The sequence below is a fragment of the Gracilinanus agilis genome, chromosome 6, assembly GCF_016433145.1.
Source record: "Gracilinanus agilis isolate LMUSP501 chromosome 6, AgileGrace, whole genome shotgun sequence".
Taxonomy (NCBI): Eukaryota; Metazoa; Chordata; class Mammalia; order Didelphimorphia; family Didelphidae; genus Gracilinanus; species Gracilinanus agilis.
Genome location: NC_058135.1, coordinates 257,272,669 through 257,298,980, shown reverse-complemented (window position 1 = coordinate 257,298,980; position 26,312 = coordinate 257,272,669). Strand labels below are relative to the sequence as shown.

Below are 26,312 nucleotides of genomic sequence, written 5' to 3'. Positions count from 1 at the left end.
TCTCTCTCTCTCTCTCTCTCTCTCTCTCTCTCTCTCTCTCTCTTTATGCACACACACACACTTGTATAAATTTGGACCGCTGGTAAAGGGAACTCCCAGGAAAGAAACACCTTCCCTTCTACCAGTCCAGACTGGCACTATTTACACAGCTTAAACCTTAGCAAGCCACCTGAGGCACTCAGACGTTAGGTGGCTGCCCTGGTCTTAAATTCTCTCCTTTCCCATACATCTTACAGGCAAACTAGTCTTTGTTCACCTAATTTACTTATAGTTTCCCTCTTTCTATTCAAGCCATTCACCCACACTGAGTTTATCTTGGAGTAGGGTATGAGCTGTGGATCTAGACCTCGCCTCTCCCATGCTCTTTTCCATTTTTCCAGCAGTTTTTGTCAGAGAGTGGGTTCTCGAGGTGCTGTGCCGTGGACCACACAGCCAGGATCTATCGGATGCTGCGTGTGAACCAAGGCTGACCCGAGTGGGAGGCCAGCACTCTACTCACTCTTCATCATGTCTTTACAGTTTTATGACCGGTGCCGACGTTGCCCAATTTGGAACCCAGGACTCCCGGAATCTCTCCTCCTCTAGATCTGACCTCCCGTAGACTGTTCCCTGTTTGCTTCTGTCTTTCTTATGTACAAGTCGGCGATGCTCATTTTGCACAGGGACCCAGCACGTGTCTATTCTGAGGGTAGTTTATGAAACCAGACAAATCACATAAACAAACTTTGAGGAGTACCTTTTCTCTTTTCGGCCATTAGCTTCCTTCCTGTTCAAATGAGTGGATACCAGATTCATGTGTTCTTTTAAAACTGAAGCACGATAATAATAATCCTTCTCTGCCTGCCAGATGTAAACCATTAAAGGGAACCGGTCTCCTAGGGAAGCAAGCCTGGTAGACAGTCGGCAATTATAGAGATCAATGATGTGCAGAACTTCCATCCAGAGTGAACCCCTGCAAGGGACCAAACACTGAAATTTCGAGATTAAAATGAGAAAGGACACAATGCGAAGGACAAGCTTCCTGCCAGCACTTGGCAGGGGCTGGAGCTATTGGCTGCCCGCAGGGCACTTGGCAAGGAGCTTCGGGGACTGAGAGAGTCGGACAGGAGAGGCCAGCAGGCGTGCCAACCCCTCCTCGGCCTTTTCAGCAGAACTGGCCCGGCGATTAGAGAGCTCCAGGGCTGTGGACCGTTTCCCCCTGAGCAGCCACACTGTGGCTCGAGGGCTGAATCATTGGCTGCCAGCTGAAAAGAGAATTGATCTCGGTGACTGTCTGCTCTCTGTCTGTCAGACCTGCTTTTTTCTCTTCATATGGCAAAGGCACTTCTCTTTGGGCTTGGCTTGAGGAGAGAATGAAGTTTAGCGTGTAAAGAATATGGTGTGATCTTTTATGACAGCTTGGCTTTGGGAGCCGTGGAGGCGTAGACTGTCCAGGACAGTGATTCCCAAAGTGGGCGCCACCGCCCCTTGGTGGGTGCTGCAGTGATCCAGGGGAGCAGTGATGGCCACAGGTGCATTTGGGGGCTGTGAATAACTGTAAGGGGGCAGTGATGGCCACAGGGGCATTTATCTTTCCTATTAATTGCTATGAAAATTAAAAAAAATTAATTTCCAGGGGGCTAAGTAGTATTTTTTCTGGAAAGGGGGTGGTAGGCCAAAAAAAGTTTGGGAACCACTGCTTCTAGGTGAGAACTCAGGAATGCTATGCTATATTAAAGTCAGCTTGAGGGTGATGGAGAAGAGTACTTGGCTGGGGGTCAGGAGACCTGATGTGTGGTCTTTTTTTTTTTTTTTCAACCCTTACTTTCCATCTTAGAACCAATACTGTGCCTTGGGTTTCAAGGTAGAAGAGCGGTAAGGGCTAGGGAATAGGGGTTAAGTGACTTGCCCAGGGTCACATGGCTAAGAAGTGTCTGAGGTCCAATTTGAACCCAGGACCAACCATCTCTAGACCTGGCTGCCAATCCACTGAGCCACCCAGCTGCCCTCTTCAGTCTTGGTTTTGCCACTACTTGTAAAAGTCTGGATAAACTGCTCACCATGGAAAAAATGGTTAAATTGGCTAGACTTCTTAATCTGGGCCTTTTATTTTCATAGATGAGAAAACTGAGGTTCTGAGTGGCACATCTTGAGCCCTGGGAGCCAGAGGCAGTAAAGGATCTGTTCTAAAAAAGAATCCACATTCCTCAGAAATCCCAACCTCTTGGATACAGGACTGATAAGAAGCCTTATCAAGTTAGTATTATAGAAGGGATAGAGACTGGCTCTCAAATCTTACCCACCTCAGATACTGTGTATAGTTCACTGTAAGTGATATAGCTGCTCTGTGCCTCAGTTTCCTCATCTATAGAACAAGAGTATTGGGCTCTGTGGCTTCTAAGATTCTGCCCAGCTCTAAATTCTGTGACCTCTAAGGTGAATAACATCTATCTTAGGGTCTCAGCAGTGTTTCCTGGGACTCAGAATTGGGGAGACCAAAGTTTGATTCATGTATTGGTGGTGCCTCTAGGGAGGGGGCAATGGAACAAGCACCAAAGGTGAGAACCCAAATACCACCGAATACTTTACTGCCTCTGTCTATTCTCATTTTCCAGTTTAGAGTTATTGTCTGGGGAAGCTAGGCATGTAGTCTATGTTATTACATACTATTACACATGTAGGGACATACAGGGGTCATCGTATGGTCCAAAGGGTGCCATAAAAGACATTTCTAGCCTCTGGTCCTCCCACCCTACTCCAAGGGAGACTTTATTTCCTTCTATGAGGGGGAACAAGAGGTTGGGGCCAGACACTCAGCCTCTTTATTATCCACGGAAGGAGGGATACTGGGCTCGGATTAGATCTTTGCATCTACTGATGAATTATTTGCATCTTGTAAACATTAAAATTAATATACATTCATGGAACCATGATAACTTTTCTAAAAAATAAAAATTATTAAAAAAATTAATATACACTAATGATTACATTTTACAAAGTTTATTAATAATAACAAAAGTAAAAAAGCTAGCTAACCCAGCCCAGTAGCAAGTGAAGAAGAAGAGAGAGGCGGAGTTTCAGAACTTATAAACAATAACATAAAGATGCATGTAAACAAAAGGAAAAGGGTGCTGGGGGATGAAGTCCAGGGTAGAACATTCTAACTGCACATCATATCCTCCGTAAAAGTAATGGATATGGCCCAACTTGTTCAGAAATCTCAGTGAAGCCCCCCATGAAGAGCCCCAAAAAGAGCAAGTCCCAGAATCCACTTAAAACACTGAGTGTAAAGGACAACTTGGGAACTCAATGAATGGAGGGCTAGGCCTAGAGATGGGAGTTCCTGGGTTCAAATCTGACTTCAGACACTTCCTAGCTGTGTGACTATGGACAAGTCACTTAACCTCCGTTGCCCAAGTCCTTAAAACTGCTCTGCCTTGGAACCAATATACAAAGATGGAAGGTAAGGGTTTAAAAAGATAACAATGGTATAAATCAATTTGTAACTACCTTTCCATGGAATGGAAACTGGAGCTGGATGGGGGGGGAGTGAACTGAGGATATGTCTAGAAAGTATGATATGTATTACCCATAATCATACTGGGGCAGTTGAGGCCAACATCTCATTTTGAGGAATAATTAGGCTCCATTTGGAGGCAGAAAGTGTAAGCAAGGGAGCAAGAGAACCATCAAGCAATGGTTTAAAGATGGAACCCCAGATGGGGCAAAGGCTAATGTTCCAACTTTCCAAAGGGATCTTCTTTTCATATTGAATCAGCAGGGGAGAAAAAGAAGGAAGAGACATCCAGGAATCACCAACATCCATGTGTTTTCTCTCATTAGCCTATTGAGTCACTAATCAGCATTAGACCAACCAGGCTTGGCACCACAGCCAAGTAAAACCAGTTCTGGTTGCCTCAATGTTGACTGACAGCTCAGTTAGGCAGTGAAGTGGGCAGAAAGGAGAAAGAAAGAAATGGTTTCTTTGTCTTCCATTTTAATTTGTGCCCAATAACTATTTCCAGAGCCCCATTAATAAAAAATTTCCCACATGAGGGCTTCACATTACCATTACCTCTTAGGGTTTCTATGAGTGGCCTAACTTACCTACAGGTATTGGCAATAATACCAAGTAGCCTTTGGAGAAGGGCAACTAGGGGGTGCTCTAGTGCATAGAGAGCTAGACCTGAAGTTAGGAAGGCTCGTCTCTCTAAGTTTGAATACAGCCTCAGACACTTACTTGTTGTGTGACCCTCAGCAAGTCACTTCACCCTGTTTGCCTCAGTTTCCTCAGCAGTAAAATGAGCTGGAGAAGGAAACGGCAAACCATTCCAAGATCTTTGCCAAGAAAATCCCAAATGGGATCATGAAGGGTCAGAGATGTCTGAAACAATGCAACAATACCAAATAAGCCCTCAGAAGCTAAAGGAGGTACTAGACTTTGTGCTAGAACTAGGTTCATTCTGCCTTTTTTACACTGGAATGTATTTAAATAGATAATTTCATTTCATTTTCAGCTTGGGGGTAGTAAGAGAAGAGTAGAAAAACAGAAATCGGTGCATTCAGCATTGACGTATTCTTTAAAATAATTTATCAGCCCCTTTTTTATAGCAGAGCCAAAGAATACTATTAATAGCATGCTGTGTGTTCTAGGCCATCTCTACTGCAATCAGAAACTGCATTTCATTAACCCTACTGCTGCTGGAGGAATTAAAAAATGCTTGCAAAGCTTAACCAGGACTCTCCCTCTTCCTGAGTGACATTAATATGGGTGGATAGCATGGAGAGCTTCAGAGTCAAGAGAAGCAGCATCCAAGTCCTGCCTCTGACACATGCTAGCCATGTGATCAGGGTAAGTCTCCCAGCACCTCCAGACAAATATCTAGGAATGTAAGTAATAGATGTCATTGATCTATACTGGTGGAGGGAGTTTCCTACATCAAAAAATAAATCATAGATCTGATAAAAGTGAACCAATAAAACCCCAACACCCCCCCAACAAAAATATTAATATGGAACATATATAACTTAGAAACTATGTTCCAGAATCTACTCCCTCTTTGACATTATTTGATTTAATATTTTGTATACGTTATTTTAATTTACTTATGCTCTTTTATAATCCAAAGCAGTGGTTCCCAAACTTTTTTGGCCTACCACCCCCTTTTCAGAAAAAAAATATTACTTAGCCCCTTGGGAATTAATTTTTTTAAATTTTAATAGCAATTAATAGGAAAGATAAATGCACCTATGGCCATCACTGCTCCCCTGGATCGCTACAGCAGCCACCAGGGGGCAGTGGCGCCCACTTTGGGAATCACTGATCCAAAGGGAGGAAAATATCCCATCACTATAAAAAAAAAAAAACAACAAACTTTTTTTCCTCCCACCTCTAAGACCAGGATGCACTATTGTTTCTGAAATTCTTACCTGTCTTCACCATCAGTTTCTTGGACATCTGACATTCTAGATTCAAGGTGGTTTTGCCAGTTGTGACTGCAGTAGTCGAAGTCACCGGGAGAGCAGTTGATGTGTTTTCCACAGGTAAGGGAGGGAGTTTAGTCACCTTTCCTGATGTAGTAATAGATGTCAAAGCCGCCATGATCGTCAGCGGGAAGGTGGTAGAGGTTTTGGGAGTTTCCGAGTTGGTCGATTTGTGGAAGTCTGATTGCATGGCTTGAGATTTACCAGGGAAATGTGTTGTTGACAACCTTGCAGCAGCTGTGATCACATTTGCCTGCGTGGTTCTCGGGGTCACGGGGGCAAAGGGGGACACTGTAGGAGTCTCGACTGTCTTGATCGTCCCTGCAACCACCTGGGAGCCTGGTGTTCCAATGGGAGTGCCATTTTTAGCCAGCACTGGGGTCGCGGTGCTCTTGGCTACCATTGCTGAGGGAACGGAGACTTTGTTTCCAGTCCCCTTGGACACTAAGGCTGCAGACAATGCGGACAGAGTGTATTTTCCTATAAAACGCGTGGCTGATGTTGATGCTACGGTTGGCACCACCTCAGGGGACACAGAAGAAGAGTATGCTGCAATGAGAGAACAAATACCATTTGTGGTTGGTCAGAAAAACACAAGGAAGAGGCGCTGGTGATGAATGGATGTCACTTATGAAACTACTTGGTTGCAAAGGGTTGGTGCTAAGGGCATGCTAGGACAGGGAGATTTTAGTTCAAATAGCTTTAGGTTCATTAGGTCAAAATAGCTGTGATGAAATATGTTATTACTCCTTAATAAATGTATTTAAGTTCTGAATGCTTCTGGACAAACAGATGGCCAGAAGGATCAGAACTGGGGCTTTTCAGGAGCTCTGTTCCATTACAAGGAGTGTATGTATGTGTGTGTGTGCATGCATGTGTGCATGTGTGTGTTTGTATGTGTATGTTTTCCCTCAGAGGAAGGCTAGCTAATGATGTTGACCTTGAAGATGCTTTTGGCCGTGGAAGTGGTCATACCTGTGCGTTGGGAACCAGGAACCAAACTACTTGCATGAGCAGTTGCAACAGTCCAATTCTCAGGGACTGGAGAAGTCAGTGGTACTTTAGGTGCTGTCTTGAATAAGGCAGGGGTTAGTGTGGGAAGAACAGCAGCAGGAAACGTCCAAGGCTTATGGCCACTCTGGAATGGCACAGAAGTGTTTATCATAGGCGATGGATGGCGAGTACTGGCAAATGAGGTTCTGGTCTCTGTTTCCCCCGGAAACATCTCCTGAAGGCTGATGGGGGAAGTTAAATCTGACGAGGCTGGTGGAAGAGATGTCAAAGGTGGAGGCGATTTTGAGGGAAGACGTGAAAGATGTTGACGGAGAGTCGCGAAAGCTTCGTGTGTAGCGAGGAGTGGTCTGAGTGATGTTTCAAGGTCACGGGTGATGTTTTTATGGTTTGTGGGCCAAAGGTCTGTAGAGTTTCCGATTGTAGTAACTCTGGACTGGTGTGTGGCTTGTTCTGTGCTTAGATTAAGGGATGGATGCTGAACGCTGAACTCCTTAGCAAAGGCAGGATGCAGATAAGCATCTCTGACATCTGGAGAATGTGTCACTTTGGCAGCTGAATTTGGGCTGTTGAGAGCACTGACTTTGGCAGAATGGGTTACTGAAGAGGTGGGACTTTTCTCATGTCCATTTAAATCATAATCTTTTTGGTGAGCCAAGACAGTTATTGCCGATTCTAAGAAATGGGACTCGGTTTCTCCTGAAAGAAAACCCTGGGAAATAGCTGTGCTTGTTGACTCTTGGGTTCTTGCTGGTACAGAAGAATGGAGAGTATGGGCTGAAGAAAGAAATGCTGCCTCTTGCTTAGGGGCTGATGTGGTGATTCTAGCAGGATTTGTGGGGGCCGCCATGATCTCAGACTCAGCATCCACAATGGGAGAAGACCCCAAAGCCATGAATGATCGCTCTGTTGGTGGGACAGGAGGAACAGGCAACTCTGAGAGAGTGAGACTCGCTTGTGGTTCTGTGATGATCGCAGCTGGAATGTGATTGGTTGTCAAATCTGACATGGTCTCACTTAAAGTGGATTGGCTGGTAGCTTCCTGAGTAGGAGATGCCACCATATTGGCTTTTTCATTTTCCATAAAAGCACCCATCAAGCTGCCTTCTTTTCCTGGGAGAAGACTTGAAGTTGTAGAATATTGGACAGAGGACTGGCCTGTCTCCATGAGGAACAAGTCGGCAGGAGTCCCATCCTTGTCCTTTTCTTGAAAAGTTGGTTTTTTTGCTGCCATAAGTAGAGGAGATGCCCTGCTCCACGACTGCCATGGGAAATCAGATGTTGTCGGAGAGGCTGGTTCATTTTTTGTTGCTGAGGAAGAGGTGGCATGAGTAGCAGTTGCTCCACCAACAGCGACCAAAGACAAAGTGGCTGGCCCCAAAGAGGAAGGGGTACGTTTCACAGAATGGGACCCTGCTCCCACCTCCTCAGAAGCTGGTGACAAATGCACAGGCTTGTTTAATGTAGCATGGATGGATGGACTGTGTCTCCTTTCCATTGAAGCAGTTCTTCCATCTATGCTTTGGACAAGTCTGGACCCCACTTCAGACATCTCTGATGAGCTCTCAAAAGCCGGCCAGGACACACTGCCATGGGCCCTTTTAGTCACTCTTGATTTGAATGGTTGAGTGTGGACTGGGCCTGAAGAAGACACATCTGTGAACTTCAACAATGTGGGGGTTTGACTTGGAAGCCAAGGTAGGCTTCCAGGCGCAACTGGTGAGGAAGACAGATGGGGTATGTCTGGCATGGAATTCACAAACACAGATGTAGATGGGCTTTCGGGGTTCAGTCTCTCACTTGGGACCAGTCTAGAATACTGTGCTGTTGTAGATCCAGAAAAATCCAGACTGAGGTTGTCTGTTAATTCTTGGGCCTTTCTGGATGGAGGGTGATTTGTTTTACTGGAAAGAGGGTCTAAGGGATTATCTGTACTTTCTCTATGGGAAGAATCATGGGGAGCTCTCTGGGGGAATGAAGGCACTTTGACTGGTAGCTTAGTAGGTTTAGAAAATATGATAGTATGAGGTGAGCCAGGAACAGATGAAGAGAGTGATGGGGATGGAAGAGCTGAGACAATGTCTGACCCTGGTGTGTGCTGGTTTGGAATGGAAGGTGGTCCTAATGGCATTAGCTGAGATGACAGGACAGCACTTGACAATGTCACAGATGGTGTTGTGGACAACAATGGGACAGACATGTTGTGTTGAGGCAAACCTGACACGTCGGCTACTTCATCCGAATCTCGAGGTCTTGGATGGGCGAGAGCCTGGGCCAACTCCTTGGAAGGATCCAGGGATGCACTATGTCCACTCCCTTGGTAAAGGGTGGAAGAGAAATCTGTTTGAGACCTAGTTCTAGAGGGAGGATGAGCCAGAGTGGATCTGATTATCTGAAGCAAGCTTGCATTTTCAGGGAAATGTCTCATGGGGTCCTTGAGCCTATCAACATTTGAGGAAGACTTTAATTCCCAAGAAGGCCATGTTGGTGATGTTGATGTAGATCGCCGAAGGTTTGCAAATGAGTGTGGGGTTAGGGTGACATTCATCCACGGATGGTTGGTACCTATAAAAATAAGGAATATTTGTGTGTTTTAATTTTGTCATTTGGTTCCCATCGGAGGAATGCATAATGAAAGCCAAGAGTGGGATAAGTCAGGTTTTCCATTTTATGGTGATAAAATAGGAATAAATATAATTAGAAGACACTGAAGTATAAAACCACCATCTGAGAAAGAGAATGAAGTCGAATGGCAGTTTCTTCTAGATTAACAGCTGCACTAAGCAGCTGAAAACATCTAGCATAGAGACTGTGTGTGAAGCACAAGGAAATTGTTTTCCAAACTACCCAAGTTTGGAATTATTTCACCCATGTGGCTTCTTACGTTGGAAAGATTCCCTGAGGCAATCCTATCAATCAAAAAAAAATGTTAACGGGAGATTTCCTTTTCCATGCAACTTTACAAAGAAAAAATACTCTGAGGCAATCAAAGAAAGAGGTCACCAAGCATATACCCAGACCTTCCTTTTTTATGCCAACACTACCATGGGAAAACAATATGCAGATAAGCAAGACTTTATTAAGGCATAAAAGAGATTTTTAAAAGAGAAGAGGCAGAGAGAAAAAAGCGTCAGGCAATTGGACATTTGATGCGAGCTGGATAGTGATGTGGCAAATGGGGCTGCCAAGTAATAAGCCCATATCTAGAAATGGAAGGGCCTTTAGAAGCCATTGAGCTAGTCTAATGTCTTCGTTTTGTGCATGAGGAAACAGAACCCTTTGGTGAAATGATTTACCCAAGGTCACCCACATAGCAAGTGACACAGTGAAGACTGAAATCCTGATCTTGTAGCTCCAGATTCAATGATCTTTCTGAGACATTTCTTGCTACCTTCCTTTTCTCTCAAATTCCAAGGTAGAGATAACAATGAAGAACTCTGAATATGGAGGTAAAAACTGTGATTCAAAACCCAACTCTCTGCCATTTCTTACATGAGTGATTTCCCTTTTCTGGCCTTCATTTTCCTCATTTCTAAAATGAGGAGGTTGGACTAGATGGCCACTGATTGAGAGCCCTAAATGAACAACCCAATGATCCTACCTCTAATATGTCTTCCAGTTCTAAATCTGTGACCCTATGATTTCTGATTCAACTCATCAGTGTAGTATTTTTCATTCATACTCCCTTCTCTTTAGTTTTTTCTCTTCTTCCAACTGTTGCCATATTACCTACAAGCATGTCCATGCCTCACAAAAATCCCTCACTTGACCATTTCGTCCTCACTAGTTACCATCCTTTACCTCTTTTTGTTTTTGTTGCTAAACGCCTTGAGAAAGCTATCTATTATTGATGCCTCCATTTTTTCTCATTAAGTTCTTTACTCTCTATAGTCTGGCTTCTGAACTCAGATGAGCAAATGTGCTCTCTCCAAAGTAACCAGAGATCTCTTCACTTGCCAAATCCAATGACCTTTTCCTAAAACTCCTTCTTCTTGACCTATCAGCAGCTCTGATGCTGTTAATCACCTCCTCTTCCTTGTTCTCCCATCTCAAGTGACTCAGATTCTTCAGCAACACTTCTCAATCCTAATAGCTTTCTACCTCACTTCATGCTCAGGGATGAGGATGGAATATAGCTAGCCTTGGGGAGCTGATTCAGATTTGGCAAGTTCCTTTTTTTAAAAATAGTTCATGTTGGAATTATTATTTTAAAAACTTAAACCAGTTTAGTGATAACTATTATGGATAGCATATGATGGAGGAGTTCATATAAAAAAGCATTAAGTGCCTACTATGCACAAGGCACAATCTTGGTCACAAAGGGATTCAAAGAAGGGCAGAAATTCTAATAGAAGCTTGCATTCTAATAGAAAACACACCATGTAAATTATTGGGTACCTAAAAGATACATCCACAGCAGATGGAAGGAAAAGGGTATTTCATAGAAGGAAGATATTTCAAGGGATTTTAAAGGAGGGTCTTGAGCAGAACTGGAGAGAAATGGAATAATCCAAGACTGGTGTGGTATTACTAAGGATGATGAAAAAATAGGGAGCAAAAAAAATCAAATGAAGATGAAATCCCTCAGAAAAATCTGAAAAGTCTTACATAAACTGATGCAAAGTGAAGCGAGCAGAACCAGAAGAACATTGCACAGAGTGACTTTTGATGAATAACTTAATGTCCTAGTTATTTTCACCAACGTATTGATCCGAGACAATCCCAGAGACTCATGATGAAAAATGCAATCTGCTTTCCAAGAAAGAACTGATGGAATCTGAATGCAGACTGAAACATACTATATTTCATTTTCTTTCTACTTTTTTGGGGTTTGAAATCTCTTTCACAAGATGACTAATTTGGAAATATTTTTACATGATTGCACATATAAAATTTTTGTCACATCATTTTAGGGAGAGGGGGAGGAGTGGAAGGACGTGTAGAAAGGGAAGAGAGAATATGAAACTCAAAAACTTTTAAAAGAATGTTGAATACTGTTTTTACATGTAACTGGGGGCAAATAAAATGTTATTTTAAAAAAAGATGAAATCCCACGCACACATACATACATAATCGATTTTGGTCCAGTGTTGTCGATAGTGTTTAGCATAGCATCTGGCTCATAGAAGATGCTTAATAAATGCTTATTCACTGACTAATAGGCTTAGAACATAGGAATGGATCTAATAGTAAAAGATTAATAGGAATAAGTATAAGTCTTGTACTTGAGTTCAAAAATATCTCAACCAGTTGGTGGAAACAACAGTTTGTTGGTTGTGAGGGATAGGTCGGGGAGTGTGAAATGAGTTAATTGTGTGATGTTGTAGACAACAGGCATAGTTTCCAAGAATAAGGAGATGATAAAACCATCTGCTCTGGCTGAACCACATTTAAGGAATATATTGGGTTTAGTACTTGGTACCACATGATAAGCTGGGGAATATATAGAGGAAAGTGATCAAGATGGTGACAGGTCTCAAGTTCAAGCTATATGAGGTCAAACCAAAGGATCTGGGAACCTTCTTTATTCTGGAGAAGTGAAGAGGTGGATGTGGGGAGACCTGGCAGCCATTTTTAAGTATTTGAAAAGCTATTTATTATATAGATTTATTCTGCTTATCCCCAGGCAGAATTAAAAGCAACTGAAGTTGAAAAGAGGCCAATTTATATATGATTTAAGGGGGAAAGTTCCTAACAATTAGTGCTATTCAGAAATGGAAAGAATTCTCCTGAGACTTAGTGGATTCTCATCGCCACGGGAATGTTTTCACGCTCCAATGGGAACAAAGGCTGGTATGCTGAAGAGAAGGTTCTTTATGGTCAGACCACACAAGGATCCCTTCCAACAAGAAAGTCTGTAATTCTGCTGTTTTTTCACTTTCTCTTTTTCCTAGTCATCTTTCAGGTCAATAAATTGTCAGATAACTTTGATAGCCTGTTTGTGCAGTGTGCATGGAACACTGAACTTGGAGTCAGAAAGACCTGAGTTCAAATTCTGTCAAATACTGAGCAATTCACTTAATCTCTCATCCTGTTTCCTCATCTGTAAAATGGGGATCATAGCACCTCACAAAGTTGTTATCAGGCTCAAAGGAGATCACATCTACGAAGCGCATTGGAAAGCTTGAAGTACTGTGTAAATGTTAGCTCTTCTCACATAACTTTGAAAATCATTACATGGAATTGGAGATAGCCCTGAGGGAGATAGAAATTGAGGAATGATAAAAACCATGATAGAAGGAAGCAGATTTACATAGCAGAGCACCGAGGACACTAGAATATTAGGCTTGAGGAAACAATGAAACATTTTGCAATGCACAGATGTGCTTAAAGAGAACCACCAGATTTTTAAAAATTCCAACATTAAAGTTACAGTAGCAGGTAATGTCAAAAATGTGATTTTTAAAATAATTCATCATAGTAAACAAATCCTACGCCCATTTGGTTTTGCTACTTGCTGCCTATGTGACTTGGAGAAATTCTCTTAATTTCTTTTTTTTTTAAACCTTTACCTTCTGTTTTGGAATCAGTATTGTATATTATGAGATCCGAGGCAGAGGAGTGGTAAGGGCTAGGCAATGGGGGTTAAGTGACTTGCCCAAGATCACACAGCTAGGAAGTGTCTGAGGCCAGATTTGAGCCAGCCTAGGATTTCCTGTCTCTAGGTCTATCGATCCACTAAGCTACCTCGTTGCCTTTCAGTGTCTTAACTTCTGGGGACCTCAGATAAATTTCCTCATCTGCAAAACGAGGGAGTCACTGAATATAGAAGGTGTATGATGCTGCACCCTCGGGAGTCTAAAACATTGTTAAAAATCAGCGTTCGAATGGATCTGTGAGCTCTTCAATGTGAGCATTCTTTCAGCCTGTCCTGGGCAATTTTTGTTCATTTCTTCTCATACTTTGCATGGAGTCGGGGTGGAGGGAGGGTAGGTCCACTCGGAGTACTGGGGACCCTCCTCACTTTCTCCCTTAGCATCCAAAGAAGAGCAATGGAGTATGTGGTCTATCATGGTTATACTATGAAAAGAAAAAAGAGGAAAACCCTGAAGTCTAAAAAGATAGATTTCCACATCTATTTTATCATGTAGAACATCAACAGTCTCTCAGTGACATACAGATCTGCAGTTCACAGGACTCTAAAATCTGTAACACTTACGTATTGTTCCATGAACATACGGCTTGACCTTAACCTAGAAAAGTTTTGTGGCAGATCAAAAACGAGGCCAAGGTTGATTATCAAACTCTCATGAGAATTAAATGAGAAAATTGGCAAGATTTCACACCATGTCATGGTCTATGAATCTTCTAAGGGAACAGGCAGCTAGGTAGTGCAATGGCGAAAGTGCTGGACCTAAAATCAGGAAAGCCTTGAGTTCAAATCCTACTTCAGACACTTATTAGCTGTGTGGTCCTGGGCACGACACTTAATCTGTTAGCCTCAGTTTCCTCATCTGTAAAATGAGGATCAAAACTGCACCTACTGGGGGCAGCTGGGTAGCTCAGTGGATTGAGAGCCAGGCCTAGAGACGGGAGGTCCTAGGTTCAAATCTGGCCTCAGACACTTCCCAGCTGTGTGACCCTGGGCAAGTCACTTGACCCCCATTGCCCACCCTTACCATTCTTCCACCTATAAGTCAATACACAGAAGTTAAGGGTTTAAAAATAAAAAAAAACTGCACCTACATCCCAAGGTTGTTATGAGATACCACATGTAGAGTGCTTTGTAAACCTTTAAGTATTATAAAAAATTGGCTACTACTTAATATTGATAAATATTAAGAAATGGGGAGAAAAAGGAAAGGTTTTTGTTTCTAAAGACAGATCCTCCCCCTTGGTCCTCAAAGCTATGTGTTCCAGATAAGGGAAAGGAAGTTAATGAGATTTTTTTTATTACCAAAGAGAATTGCTAGCCTTCTCAATTCCTTTTAATATCAAAAGATATTAAAAACCTGGAGGTTTAAGTGAAATAGTACTATATAGCCATCAAAAAAGCTATAATAATAACTAACATCTATCACTCACTTGAAGGTTTATAAAGTATATTACATGTTTATTTTATCTGATCCTTACAAGAAACCTGTGAAGTAAGTGCTGCTATCATCCCTATTTTACAGAAGAGGAAACTGAGGATGAAATTGGTTGAGTGACTTGTCTAGGGTCACTAAGATCAGATCTAGTTGAGGCAGGATTCAAATGCAGGTCTTCCTTACTCCAAATTCAGTGTCTTATCGTCTTTGTATGGGAATGTTTAGCTTGTGCATTTGGGAAGATAATTTTGGCCACTATACAAAAGTCAGAGAATGAAGATATTGAAGGCATAGATCATGAAAGTCCAGGTAAGGGACAATGAGAGCCCCTTCTGTGAACTGCCTGAGCTTCTTTCTTTCTGGAGATGTTGACACCCTAAATGGATCATTCTCCTGGTTTTTTTGACCTGTGTTCAGAGTTCATCAGTTCTCTTTCTGGAGGTAGAGAGCACCTTTCAACATGAGTCCTTTGGAACTGTTTTGTTTCATTGTATTGATTAGAGAACTAATCTAAGTGTTTTAGGGCAGATTATCCCAACAAAACTGTGTTTATTATGTACAATGTTAACCTGGTTCCATTCGTATCACTTTGCATCAGTTCATATAAGTCTTCCCAGAGTTTTCTGAGACCTTCCTGCTCATCATTTCTTATAACAAAATAGCATTCCCTCACAATCATATACCAAAACTTGTTGGGGCATTATCTCAGTTTCCAATTCCTAGGCATAGTAATTCTAAAACTTAACTAAATATTTTTTTCTGCTTTGTCTCTTTTCCTGCCTGCCAGGAAGCTTTCTCCTTGGCCTGGCTTAAGGAAAGAGCAAACTGTATTGATTTCCAACACTCAGAAGGTGAAACAAACAGTACAACCCACTCATCACCATGAGTGGGAGAAAAGAGAATAGGGCCCATCTGTCACCTCTCTGTCAGCAGAGAAAATGAGGGTACTTAGATGTACTCAAAAGGATGCCAATGAATCCCAATGCCAGAGCTCATAACAATAAAAAGGGCTGTAATAATCAGGATGACAAGTGAGGAATCTCAAAGGAGAATCAGAGTAAATGCTATCATCAATAAAACATGGTCTTGTAAAAGAAGATGGGTTGGTCACATGATGAAAGCTAGGTGATAACCCATAGACAGTCCATGGGTGATCTTTATGATGTCAAGAGATCTTTGGGCTGTCAAGAGGAGTCAAGGGGGAAGCTAGGTGACCCAGTGAATTAAGAGCCAGGCCTAGAAACAGGAGGTCCTGGGTTCAAATCTGGCCTCAGACACTTCCCAGCTGTGTGATTCTAGGCTAGTCACTTAACTCCAATTGCCTATCCCTTACCACTCTTCTGTCTTAGAACCAATCCTTAATATTGATTCTAAGACAGAAGGTAAGGGGATTTTGTTTTTAAAAAGAAGAATCAAGGAAAGAAAGCCTCTCCCCCCAACCCCCACACATATTGTATGGATCCTCTTTGGTGAATTTATGAGAGGACATGGAAAAGAGTTCTAGAGAATGGGCAGGCAAGGATAGGTTGCAATCTATACCAATGGAGGGAATATCAATATTGAAGTAACCACTGATCCATTGGAATATTGGGAAAAGGGAAGTTTCCAGAGCACATTCTTCATAGCAACTTTGACCTAAATATTGTTATGACCATTCACAATTGAAGAAACTTCTATAGGAAGGGTTCCCAACCTCTCTTAATTCTAATATCTCCTCTCTGCTAATTATTTCCTATTTGTCTTATATATAGTTTGATTTGTATGTATCTTTTGTTCGTTGTCTCTCTCATTTGATTATAAGCTCTTTGAGGGTAGAAACTGTCTTTTGCATTTCTTTATACCACAAGCACTTAGTACAATGCTTGGCACATAGTAGGTGCTTAATAAATACTTATTGGTGGATTATCCATAGTAGTTGGCAGTAGTAAACATTTAATAAATGATTGTTCATTTCTTCTTCCCCCATCCCTTCTAAGCCTTTTCTTCACCAGATTAAATATCTCTCGTGTCTTTAGTTCATTCTCATTTGTCACAAAATTGAAGTCCTTTGCTCTCCTGCTCTGGATGTTTTATGGTTTATCGGCTCAAAGTGGAACATAATACTCTTAGAGCTGACCACAATATTCTAGCTGTGTCCTGATGAGGGTAGAGGACTATGAGATTGTCACACACACACACACACACACACACACACCCCGGCCACTTCTGGTGCTCAAGTTATGGTTGGTAATACATCCCCTCATCCCCATGATGCATCTTTGTACTGTGTCCAGCAATTATTATTCATCCATGATGATGATGAAGATGACAGTAATGGGGATGATGGTGGTGATGATAATGATGATGATGGTAGCTTAGTCGTGTCCTGCCTTATATAAAATGGACCCATTTTTCAGGAGTAATTTTCTGCTATGCCCAGTGCTTGATTGGAGTCAGGGAAGCTGGAGAGGTTCTAAGGTAGTAAGCTGATAAAGCTTGGGCTTTAAATTTTTCTTTTCTCTGTCTCAGAGACCTCTGTTATTTAATAAATGTAACACTTCCTTAACATCTCAATCCGATCCAATCTAATAAGTATTTATGGAACCTTGTTAAGTGCAGAATGATTTGCTAGGTCCTGAGAAATCAAAGACAATGTGAAAAACAGTTCCACTACATTCCCTTGGGGGATATAATACGTAAACATATATGTGATCATCTGAAGAGGAAGTGAGCACCAACGAGTAGGACAATAATGGTATCTAGAGTTGGAAGTGACCAGAGAGGCCATCTAGTCTTGACTCCCTCATTTTTTAAATGAGGAAACTGAGGTTCAGGGAGATTAAGTGAATTGCCCAAGATCACCCAGGTAAATCATTAGAGTGGGATTTGAACCCTGATCCAGACTTGAGAGCAGGGCACTTTCCATTATACCATACTACTCCAAAGAAAGACTCCCTATAGAAAATGGCACTTGAATCACTGAATGAAGATAGAGATTCCAAGAGGCAATAGTGAAATTATCCATTCTAGGCATAGAGAATGACATTTGTAAATATATGGAAGTGGGAAGAACACAATCATTTTATCTATCTAAGTCTTTTTAGCTGGTGAAACCAAAAACAACACAGTTCCTATTGTTAGTTTTTGTGAGAAATATAATTTCCATAATATTACCATCCACAGCTCCCATACTCAATAAACTCCAGTGGCCCCCCTAGTGCTTCTGGGATTAGATACTCTGTTTAGCATTTAAAGTCCTTCTTTGGGGGGCACCTAGGTGGCACAGTGACTTTAGAGTCAAGCTTAGAGACAGGAGGTTCTGGGTTCAAATCAGACCTCAGACACTTCCTAGCTGTATGACCTTGGACAAGATCATTTAACTTCCATTGCCTAGTCTTTACCACTCTTCTGCCTTGGAATCAATACATGGTATTTATTCTTAGACAGAAGGTAACGATTTTAAAAAAAGGTCCTTCCTTTGTATCTTTCCAGTCTCCTTATACATTACTGCCCTCCATATACTCTATGATCTCATTTATTATTCTGGACACACAATCCTCATTTTCTTATATTCATGCCTTTGTATTATCTGCCCTTTGTGCCTGGAATGCTCTCTCTCCCCATCCATGCCTCCAGGAATTCATGATTTCCTTCAAAATTCAGCTCAAGCCCTAACCTCTAAGTAAAGTCATTTCTGATCCCCCTGGTATTCACATATATGCGTTAGTCTCCCCCATTAGAATGTAAGTTTCTTAGGAAAAAGGTTTTTTTTTCATTTTTGTCTCTATTTCCAAGGCTGAACATGGTGCCTGACTTGTAATAGGTATGTAATAAATGCTTCTTGACTGATCAGTTGATTGATTTTTATTTTCTCACTGTTCTTAGCCCTCGAGGGAAGTAAGATGGTTTAAACCAAACAAGCCAGAAGGACTCAAAAAGCAAGATGTACCTACTTCCACCAAAGAAGGGAAGGTGAGCTATCAGAGAGAAGGCCAAAAAATTACAAGATATGTAGGCGATGTTTATATTCCACTGTAATGGTTTTCGTTTAAATTCTTTCCTAAGCACCAGTCCCATAATTAAGTGCTCACTCAGCAAGCCCAGTAAAATTAAGATCCTTTCCATATTTAGATCAACCACCCCAATTCTCATCCTTTCAAGAGGCAGATCAGCCTCTCTAATTGCAGAGTTCAAGTGATGGCCTGTGAACAACTGTAGACATTTACCTCAAACCAAAAAAAGTAGTGATGAGCAAAATTAATTCAAGACATTTGACTGCCATAAATTTGGAGTTCCACCCTTATTTCTATTCAACATTTATTAAGCACTTACTATGTCCAAAGCTCTAAGCGAGGCACCAGAGATCCAAAGACAAAAGCTCTGTACTTTCTGCCCTCAAGAAGCTTATGTTCTACTGGAACTCTGCTTTATTCAAGGTCCAGTTTTCTATCCACTATGCAAACTATTCTCATAGTCACTTTGAACAAGGTTCTTCCATTGGTCTCCAGTTTCCTACTATATAAAACAAGTTAGACTCCGCAAAATGTAAAATTAAATTGGTTTTTGTACAGTTGGCTTTCTACCCTGATGTGTCCAATTTCCCCTATAGCAGTACAAAGCATACATTTGAACCACAGAAACAAATAGCTTCTATTTCCATTTGCACTTCATTTCTGCCCTTGTCCTCTCTTGAATGGCCTGCTTGGATTCATTTTGCATTTTCTCCACAGCTCTCCAAGGACTGGTACCCTCATCTTTCCCTGGAAATATATTCTCTTTCATTTCCTATAATGTTTATCCTTTTCTCCCTCTAGTATTTCATCGAGCGTGTTACTATCCAACCGTATCACCCATATTCCTCTCGTGGCTACTTCAATCCATGTGTGATGTTAAGCGAGTTCTCCAGGCCATGCATAACATATGCTTCTCATCTCTAAAATACAGTCCAGCAGTACAATGATCCAGGACAATCCCGAGGGACTTATGAAAAGACCACTCTCCACATCTAGAGAAAGAACTGTGGGAGTAGAAATCCAGAAGAAAATATATGATTTATTACTTCTTTGGGTACATGATTTCAGGTTTGAATTTTATAAGATTATTCTCTTACAAAAATGAATAATATAGAAAATATGTTTTGAGTGATAATACATGTATAACCCAGTGGAATTGCTTATCAACTCCAGGAAGGGGAAGGGAAGAGGGGAGGGAAGACAACATGAATCCTGTAAATTTGGAAAACTCATGTATGAATTTGTTACTGGAATAAAATAAAGACAAAATAAAAAGCCCTTTAACAGGGGGCTTTCAAGGTCCTGTCCATTTCTGTTGCTTAAATGGGCACACAATGAACATTCGGGACTTTAAGTCAGAAGCAAGGCAAGGACCCCTTGATATCGGGTCCAGTTGTAACTCAGCACTGCTTATTGAATGTCTTTAACAGGTTACATAAAGCCATAGTGTTAGGAGAAACAACGTTACTGGGGGCTGCTAGAGCCACCTGAAACAACACTGTAAATGAGCCATTCAGCTGAAAGATGTTATTATGATGAGATTTCATGGCATTCTATAAGGCTTGGTCATAATGTATCAGTGATCTTGTTGCAAAGCAACCTTGTCTAGGTAGCATCCTTCAGGCAGACCCACTCTTGTTATTTAGGCAGGGAAACTTGAGGTTAAAACAGAGACTACAGCCTCAAGATAAATAACATACCATTTTGTCTTCCACCCTGAATTGGGAACATTACAATTATCACAGCAAATAATTGTTAGGACCATTTACCGGTGAAATAGTAACATAAGCTTTGTTGACTTCTTGAAAATTCCAAGAGTAATTAAGGGTTCCTGGTTACACAATACACAGAATTTCAGGTGGGGGAAGTGGACTTTGAGATGTTGCCACTCTCCAAAAAAAAAAACAATACAAAATACAATAAGTACAAAATTCCAAAACACAATGAAAAATGGCCATGATTCACTTTAAACTTTTTTTAAAAAACAAAACCCTTACCTTCCATTTTATTATTTATTTTTAAATTTTTATTTTGGATATTTTCCCATAGTTACCTTCCATTTTAGAATCAATACTGTGTATTGGTTCCAAGACAGAAGTAGTAAGGGCTAAGCAATGGGAGTTAAGGGACTTGTCCAGAGTCACAAAGCTAGGAAGTATCTGAGGTTAGATTTGAACCCAGAACCTGGCTCTCAATCGACTCAGCCACTCCGCTGCCCCAATTCACTTTATAAATAAAAAACTTTAAAAAATAAAAATAAATGAATAAAAGGAAAATAAAAATAAATAAAAAATTTTTAGAAATAAAATACCGGTGAGACCTAAAGATCAAAGTTTCCTAGACTAAATTTTAAAATGGCAAAACTTTAAAACAAAATTTCTAGTTTAGTCACATGGGCGTATGGGGGAAATTGTTCCCATCCTAAGAGTTTAACATCTTATATGTATGATTAGTCATGTGCTCATGAATATTAGGATGTTATGAAGCTCAGCTAAGTGAAAAACAATAATACAGTTAACATTTATGTGGCTCTTTAAAGTTTGCTTTCCATTTAATATTTCAGTTGGTCCTCACAACAGTCCCCAAAAGGATGTGTTATTGTCCCTGCAGATGAGGAAACTGGGCCTGGGAGAGATGACTTGGGAAGTGACTTATTAGAGGTCACACAGCTAGTAAGAGTCTGAGATGAGATTTTGAACTTAGGTCTATTCTTTTTTTTTTTTTTTTAAACCTTCCGTCTTGGAATAAATACTGTGTATTGGTTCCAAGGCAGAAGAGTGGTAAGGGCTGGGCAATGGGGGTCAAGTGACTTGCCCAGGGTCACACAGCTAGAAGTGTCTGAGGCCAGATTTGAACCTAGGACCTCCCATCTCTAGGCCTGGCTCTCAATCCACTGAGCCCCCCTTAGGTCTATTCTTGATTTCAAGACTAGCACTACTGCCTAGATTTCTTATAGCTGCCTAGATAAAATGTTTTGCAAACCTTAACATACTTTAAAAAATATCTTTTTTCATTATCATTATTATTTTCAAAGCTTTCAGATTGTTGAAATATGAAATCCCTAAGAAACAATGATATACATTAAAAATGAAGAACTGAAATTAAAAATTGAGAAGTGAAATTAAAACAGCAGTAGTCAGAGAAATCAAATTCAATAAACATAAAGATTATAACAGAGCACTAAGTCCAAGCCTAATACATTTAGAAACTACAATACAATGTAGTTCATAATTTCAGAACAAGTAGGGAAGGGAGGACCACAGAGGACCACAATGTCTGCAAGTATTTGAAGGGCTGGCATGAAGAAAAGACTCCTCCTATTGGGCCTCAAAAGGCAGAAATAGGAAGAATGAGGAAAGCTGCCAGATTTAGTCTGGTGTAAGGAAAAGCTTCTTTATTTTTGAATCATGCAATACTTTTTTTAATCAAAGAAACTCATTTATCCAAGTCACAACAAAACAGAAATCAGAGAAAGTTTACATAAAGAATATATATGCCAGACAATACAGAATGGAGTTCTCCAATTGAGAACAAAGTCATTCTGGTTAAACGAGAGGAGTCTCAGATCTTAGCCAAAGGAAAGTTCCCCCAAATTTCTAGTAAAGTAAATTAGGGATTGGGACATGATGGAGACTGTCAGCTCATTGAATGTTGGCTTTTTCCCAAGTCTTTCCCTTTAGCAATCTGAATTGGGTTAGCATCTTTCATCTTCCCTCATAAAGCAAGAATCTAGCAGTACCCGAAGTCTGAAGAGACTCAGTTACTCAAAGAAAGCTGAAGAGCTTTCCTCTCTTTTACTCTCACCAACTCTGCCCTTTCCTCATGCAGGAGAGGTACATTGATCAAAGAAAAGCCATAAGAGCTATCCCAAATGGAACGGGTTATTATCAGAGGTGGTGAGTTGCTCATCACCTAGGAAGGCTTCAGGTTAATGCTAGTAGACAAGTTGTAAAAGAATACTGGGGAAGGGGGGAATTCCTCCATGCGTATGGAATGAATTCAACAGCTTGTGAAGTCATTACCAACTCTGAAATGCTATGATTTTATGAATTCTAGAAGTCAATTTTCTTTCAGAAAAGACATATATTGATGGTTTATTAAAATGTGAGAACGATCCCAGTTTTCTCAAAGGTCATGCCCTGGCATATAAATCCAGTTGGTTTTATCATGTTGGGAATTTTCATATGGTCCCCTTAATTGAAAGACTACCATCCAATATTAGTCTAGCTCAGTGATTCCCAAAGTGGGTGCTACCACCCCCTGGTGGGTGCTGCAGAGATCCAGGGAGGCGGTGATGGCAACAGGTGCATTTATCTTTCCTATTAATTGCTATTAAAATTTAAAAAATAATTTCCAGGGGGCTAAGTAATATTTTTTCTGGAAAGGGGGTGGTAGGCCAAAAAGGTTTGGGAACCACTGGTCTAGCTAAAGACAAATTTCTCCATCTTCTCAGGGCATTTACATTCCCTCCTGGAAAGACCCACTGTCTCTGAGAATCCCTCATTCCATTCAAGGCTCAGCCCAAGCATACCTTCTATATGAGGTCTTTTCTGATTCTTTATAGCTACTAATAATGACTTTCCCCTTAAATCACTTTGCAACAATTCTCTTTTTTATATACTAATATATGGGCATGTTTTCTCCCCTAACTAAACTTTAAGCTCATTAAGGGAAGGATCAATTTTCACTTTTTTCCTTGTATCTTCAGCGATCAGCACAAAAATGACAAGACACTGAATTTGGAGTAAGGAAGATCTGCATTTGAATCCTGCCTCAAATATATCTGGTCTTGTTAACCCTGGACAAGTCACTCACCCAATTTCATCCTCAGTTTCCTCATCTGTAAAATAGGTTCTCCTTGAAGAGGCAAATTGAAAAATTGTTAGATTTTTTGTGTCCTTGTGATATAAAAGACAAAAGAAGAAGAGTTTAATGGATGCTTGGTCTTGGCAGCACTTATGGCACTTGTCAAAAGACCATTCTGAAGATAACTGCCACTTATATGCCATCCTATCTCATAGATGATGAGAAGGTAGTTACCCTTGTCCTACTCTCTACTCCTTTCTGCCAGCTGCCTCCCTGTGTTATAAGGAAAAGAGCAGGAGCTGCTGAAAAGGCAGAAGCAAGAAGGTTCCGGAATTCTAGAGAAGTGACAGGGCTTCTTCTAAGAGACAGCTGAAGCTGGAGGTTGAGTTTGTTTTAGCTCCTTGGGTGGACCTTGATTGGCTATTCTACCTCTCATATGGCTGTCCTTCTGATCCATTTTACCACCAATCTGTTCCTGTGTAACCTGTTGCTTCTGGCTGAGAGATATTTCAATAGAGCTGCTTGAGACACCTAAAGCATCTGTCAGTGATAACCTTTCCCTGAGTCCTATTCCTGCTTAACTTCAAACCTTATCACCTCTATCACCAGGGGGGATTTGGGTTAGAGTAGTGTATTTATTGTAAGAACTGGGACTTTTAGGTAGAGAGATAAATGATAGTGTAGATACCATCTCTCTGAAGATAACTAGATTTGGTGGGGAGGGTTATTTATATTCTTTAGATAGATTATCCAACTTCCCTTCCCTTCCTTCCCTTTCCTTAATAAACCCTGTTTAATAGCATTTGGTATCCTGTAAACTTTATCCTGTTGGCCTTCCCAAAGCCTGTGATCCTTCTAATACTGGTCCTAAACAATCATTCCTTGACCTACTAAAATCTCATTACCTCCTGGTATCTTCTAGATACTTAATTCACCTGCCAGCTGCCAGGCCAGAGCCCTGAGCTTCCTGTGGTGGTACCAAGGTACTTTGTCATGGTTGCAGCCTTCACCCTGGGATCCCAGTCAGCCAGATTCTTACTGCAGGTCTCAGCACAGTAGCTGGGGGAGGGGTGTTGGAGATTGAGCTTCTCTGCCCACTGAAGGCTTCTTATCTGTACCATTGCTAGACTGGATTAAGTCAGCTGAGCTGCAGAGCTGGATGTGCCCTGAGGCCAAAACTTCCAGGGGCAGAGGCCCAAGATGCCAGCTGTGGTCAGAGACCTGAGCCTCTAGTAGCTATGGTAGCAAGGCACTCCCTCCCAGGTGAAGCCCTCACCCCCAAGATCCCAGCAACTGCCAGAGTCTCAGCATAGTAGGTGGGAAAAGGGACCTTCCTTCTTTCTTTTCCTTAAACCTGAAAATTCAACCTTCTCTGGGTCCCTTTTAAGTTGAATCCAGCAGGAGGGTCCCCAACTCTGTCCTGTTGTTGTATTTGGTTTTGTGTCTTCCTCAAAGCACTTTGTTTTTTATTGGTGTGGAAGGGTTTTCACAGAGGACTTCACTTTCTCTGCTTCTAAACCACCATCTGCTATCTTGACTCCCTAGCTACCATGTCCTTTTCTAGTGGATCCTTCGTCAGGCAATCAGAGGTTAAGAGACTAGCCCACAGTCACAGAGCTATAAAGTATCTGAGACCAGATTTGAGCTCAGGTCTCTCTGACTCCAGGCTCAGTAATCTATACAATTGAGCTACCTAGCTGCCTCCTGGGTGTACAGAAATTATATGACTCGCTGGACTTGTGCTCAAATCTTCCTGAGTCCAGGTCCAGTGCTCTGAGCACTGAGCAACAGCTACCTCCTTATTAAGCACTTCTTATGTGCCAGCTATGGAAAAGCATTAGGGGTTCCAAGAAAGGCAGAAGATATGCCCAGCTCTCAAGAAACTCACAATCTGGTGGACGGGGCAATATATAAACAATTATATACAAACAAGATATATACAGGATTAATTAGTGAGAATCAAGAGAGAGAAGGTATTAAAATTAAGGGAGGATCAGGAAAGGGTTCTCATTGAAAGTGGGATTTTGAAGGAAGCCTAGAAGTGAAGATGAGGAAGGAGAGGATTCCAGGCTGGGGAACAGCCAGACATATACCCAGAGTCAGGAGATGGAGTGTCTTGTGTGAGGAACAGGAAGAAGGCCCATGTTACTGGGAGATCACAGAGTATGTGATGGGGACTGAAGTCATCAAAAGGCAAGTTGGAATAGAAGAGGAGTGCCAAAAATTGTAAATTATGAAACTGACTTTATCTTAACAGATAGACAATGAATAGTTAATGAGGTAGAAGTAATTTCTGAATTGTCTATCTGAGGTTCCATCAGACCATCAGCTTGTTAAAGAAAAAGATAAAAATGAAAACCAAATTAGAAGGAAGGGCAAAGATGGAAAAATGTTATCTCTGACTTAAATAGCTCCAGCTTGGGTTATCCAAGCAAGCTGTCAATACTGAAAGTTGGGAAATGAATAAAGACATTAAGTCTGGTCATCATCACTTCATATAGAAGTTTAACCAAATTAAAGCTATCACCATGATGAAGAGGCCAAAAGGGCCTGGAAACCACCTCATTCAGCAAACACACTCTTGATCTTCTTGCCAATAGAAGACCCATGGCAGCCACTTACAGAAGAACTCTGTAATATAAACTAATTTTCAAAACCATAGGGAAGAGGATGGTGGAAGATTATCAACTGTAACGATAATTACAGTAATGCCTCATAGACAGCAAGAAGTATAGGAAGGAAAAATAAATTGGCAAAAAGCTCTAGATGAGAACTAATTAAGCTACCTTGTCCCAAGAGCATTTAAAGATGAAACTGGAAAGAGAACAATAAAAATTCAAAACATGGGATAGCATTACCCTCACATAATATATTCCTCATCAATGACAATAAAACCATCATGTTTGGACTCTAAAATAGCAGGCCTCAATTTTTCAAATAAAAGTGTAAATGGAACAGAGGGAAATGAAACTGTACCAGACCAGAAGAGGAAATCTATATTGGAAGTGAT

The 26,312-nt window shown here is 41.2% G+C and overlaps 1 protein-coding gene across 1 annotated transcript in view; it reads right to left on the bottom strand.

The window, feature by feature from the left end:
- Nucleotides 1-24,423, bottom strand: part of KIAA1549L (KIAA1549 like) — a 190,311-nt gene extending 165,888 nt beyond the window's left edge. The window contains exons 1-5 of the mRNA XM_044681845.1: nt 24,282-24,423; nt 6,439-9,039; nt 5,410-6,012; nt 1,070-1,211; nt 787-952 (exon numbers count right to left, since the gene is read on the bottom strand). Of these exons, the coding sequence (XP_044537780.1) occupies nt 787-952; nt 1,070-1,211; nt 5,410-6,012; nt 6,439-9,039; nt 24,282-24,423 (3,654 nt within the window). The remainder of the gene's footprint in view (nt 1-786; nt 953-1,069; nt 1,212-5,409; nt 6,013-6,438; nt 9,040-24,281) is intronic.
- Between the last annotated feature and the right edge of the window lie 1,889 nt (nt 24,424-26,312).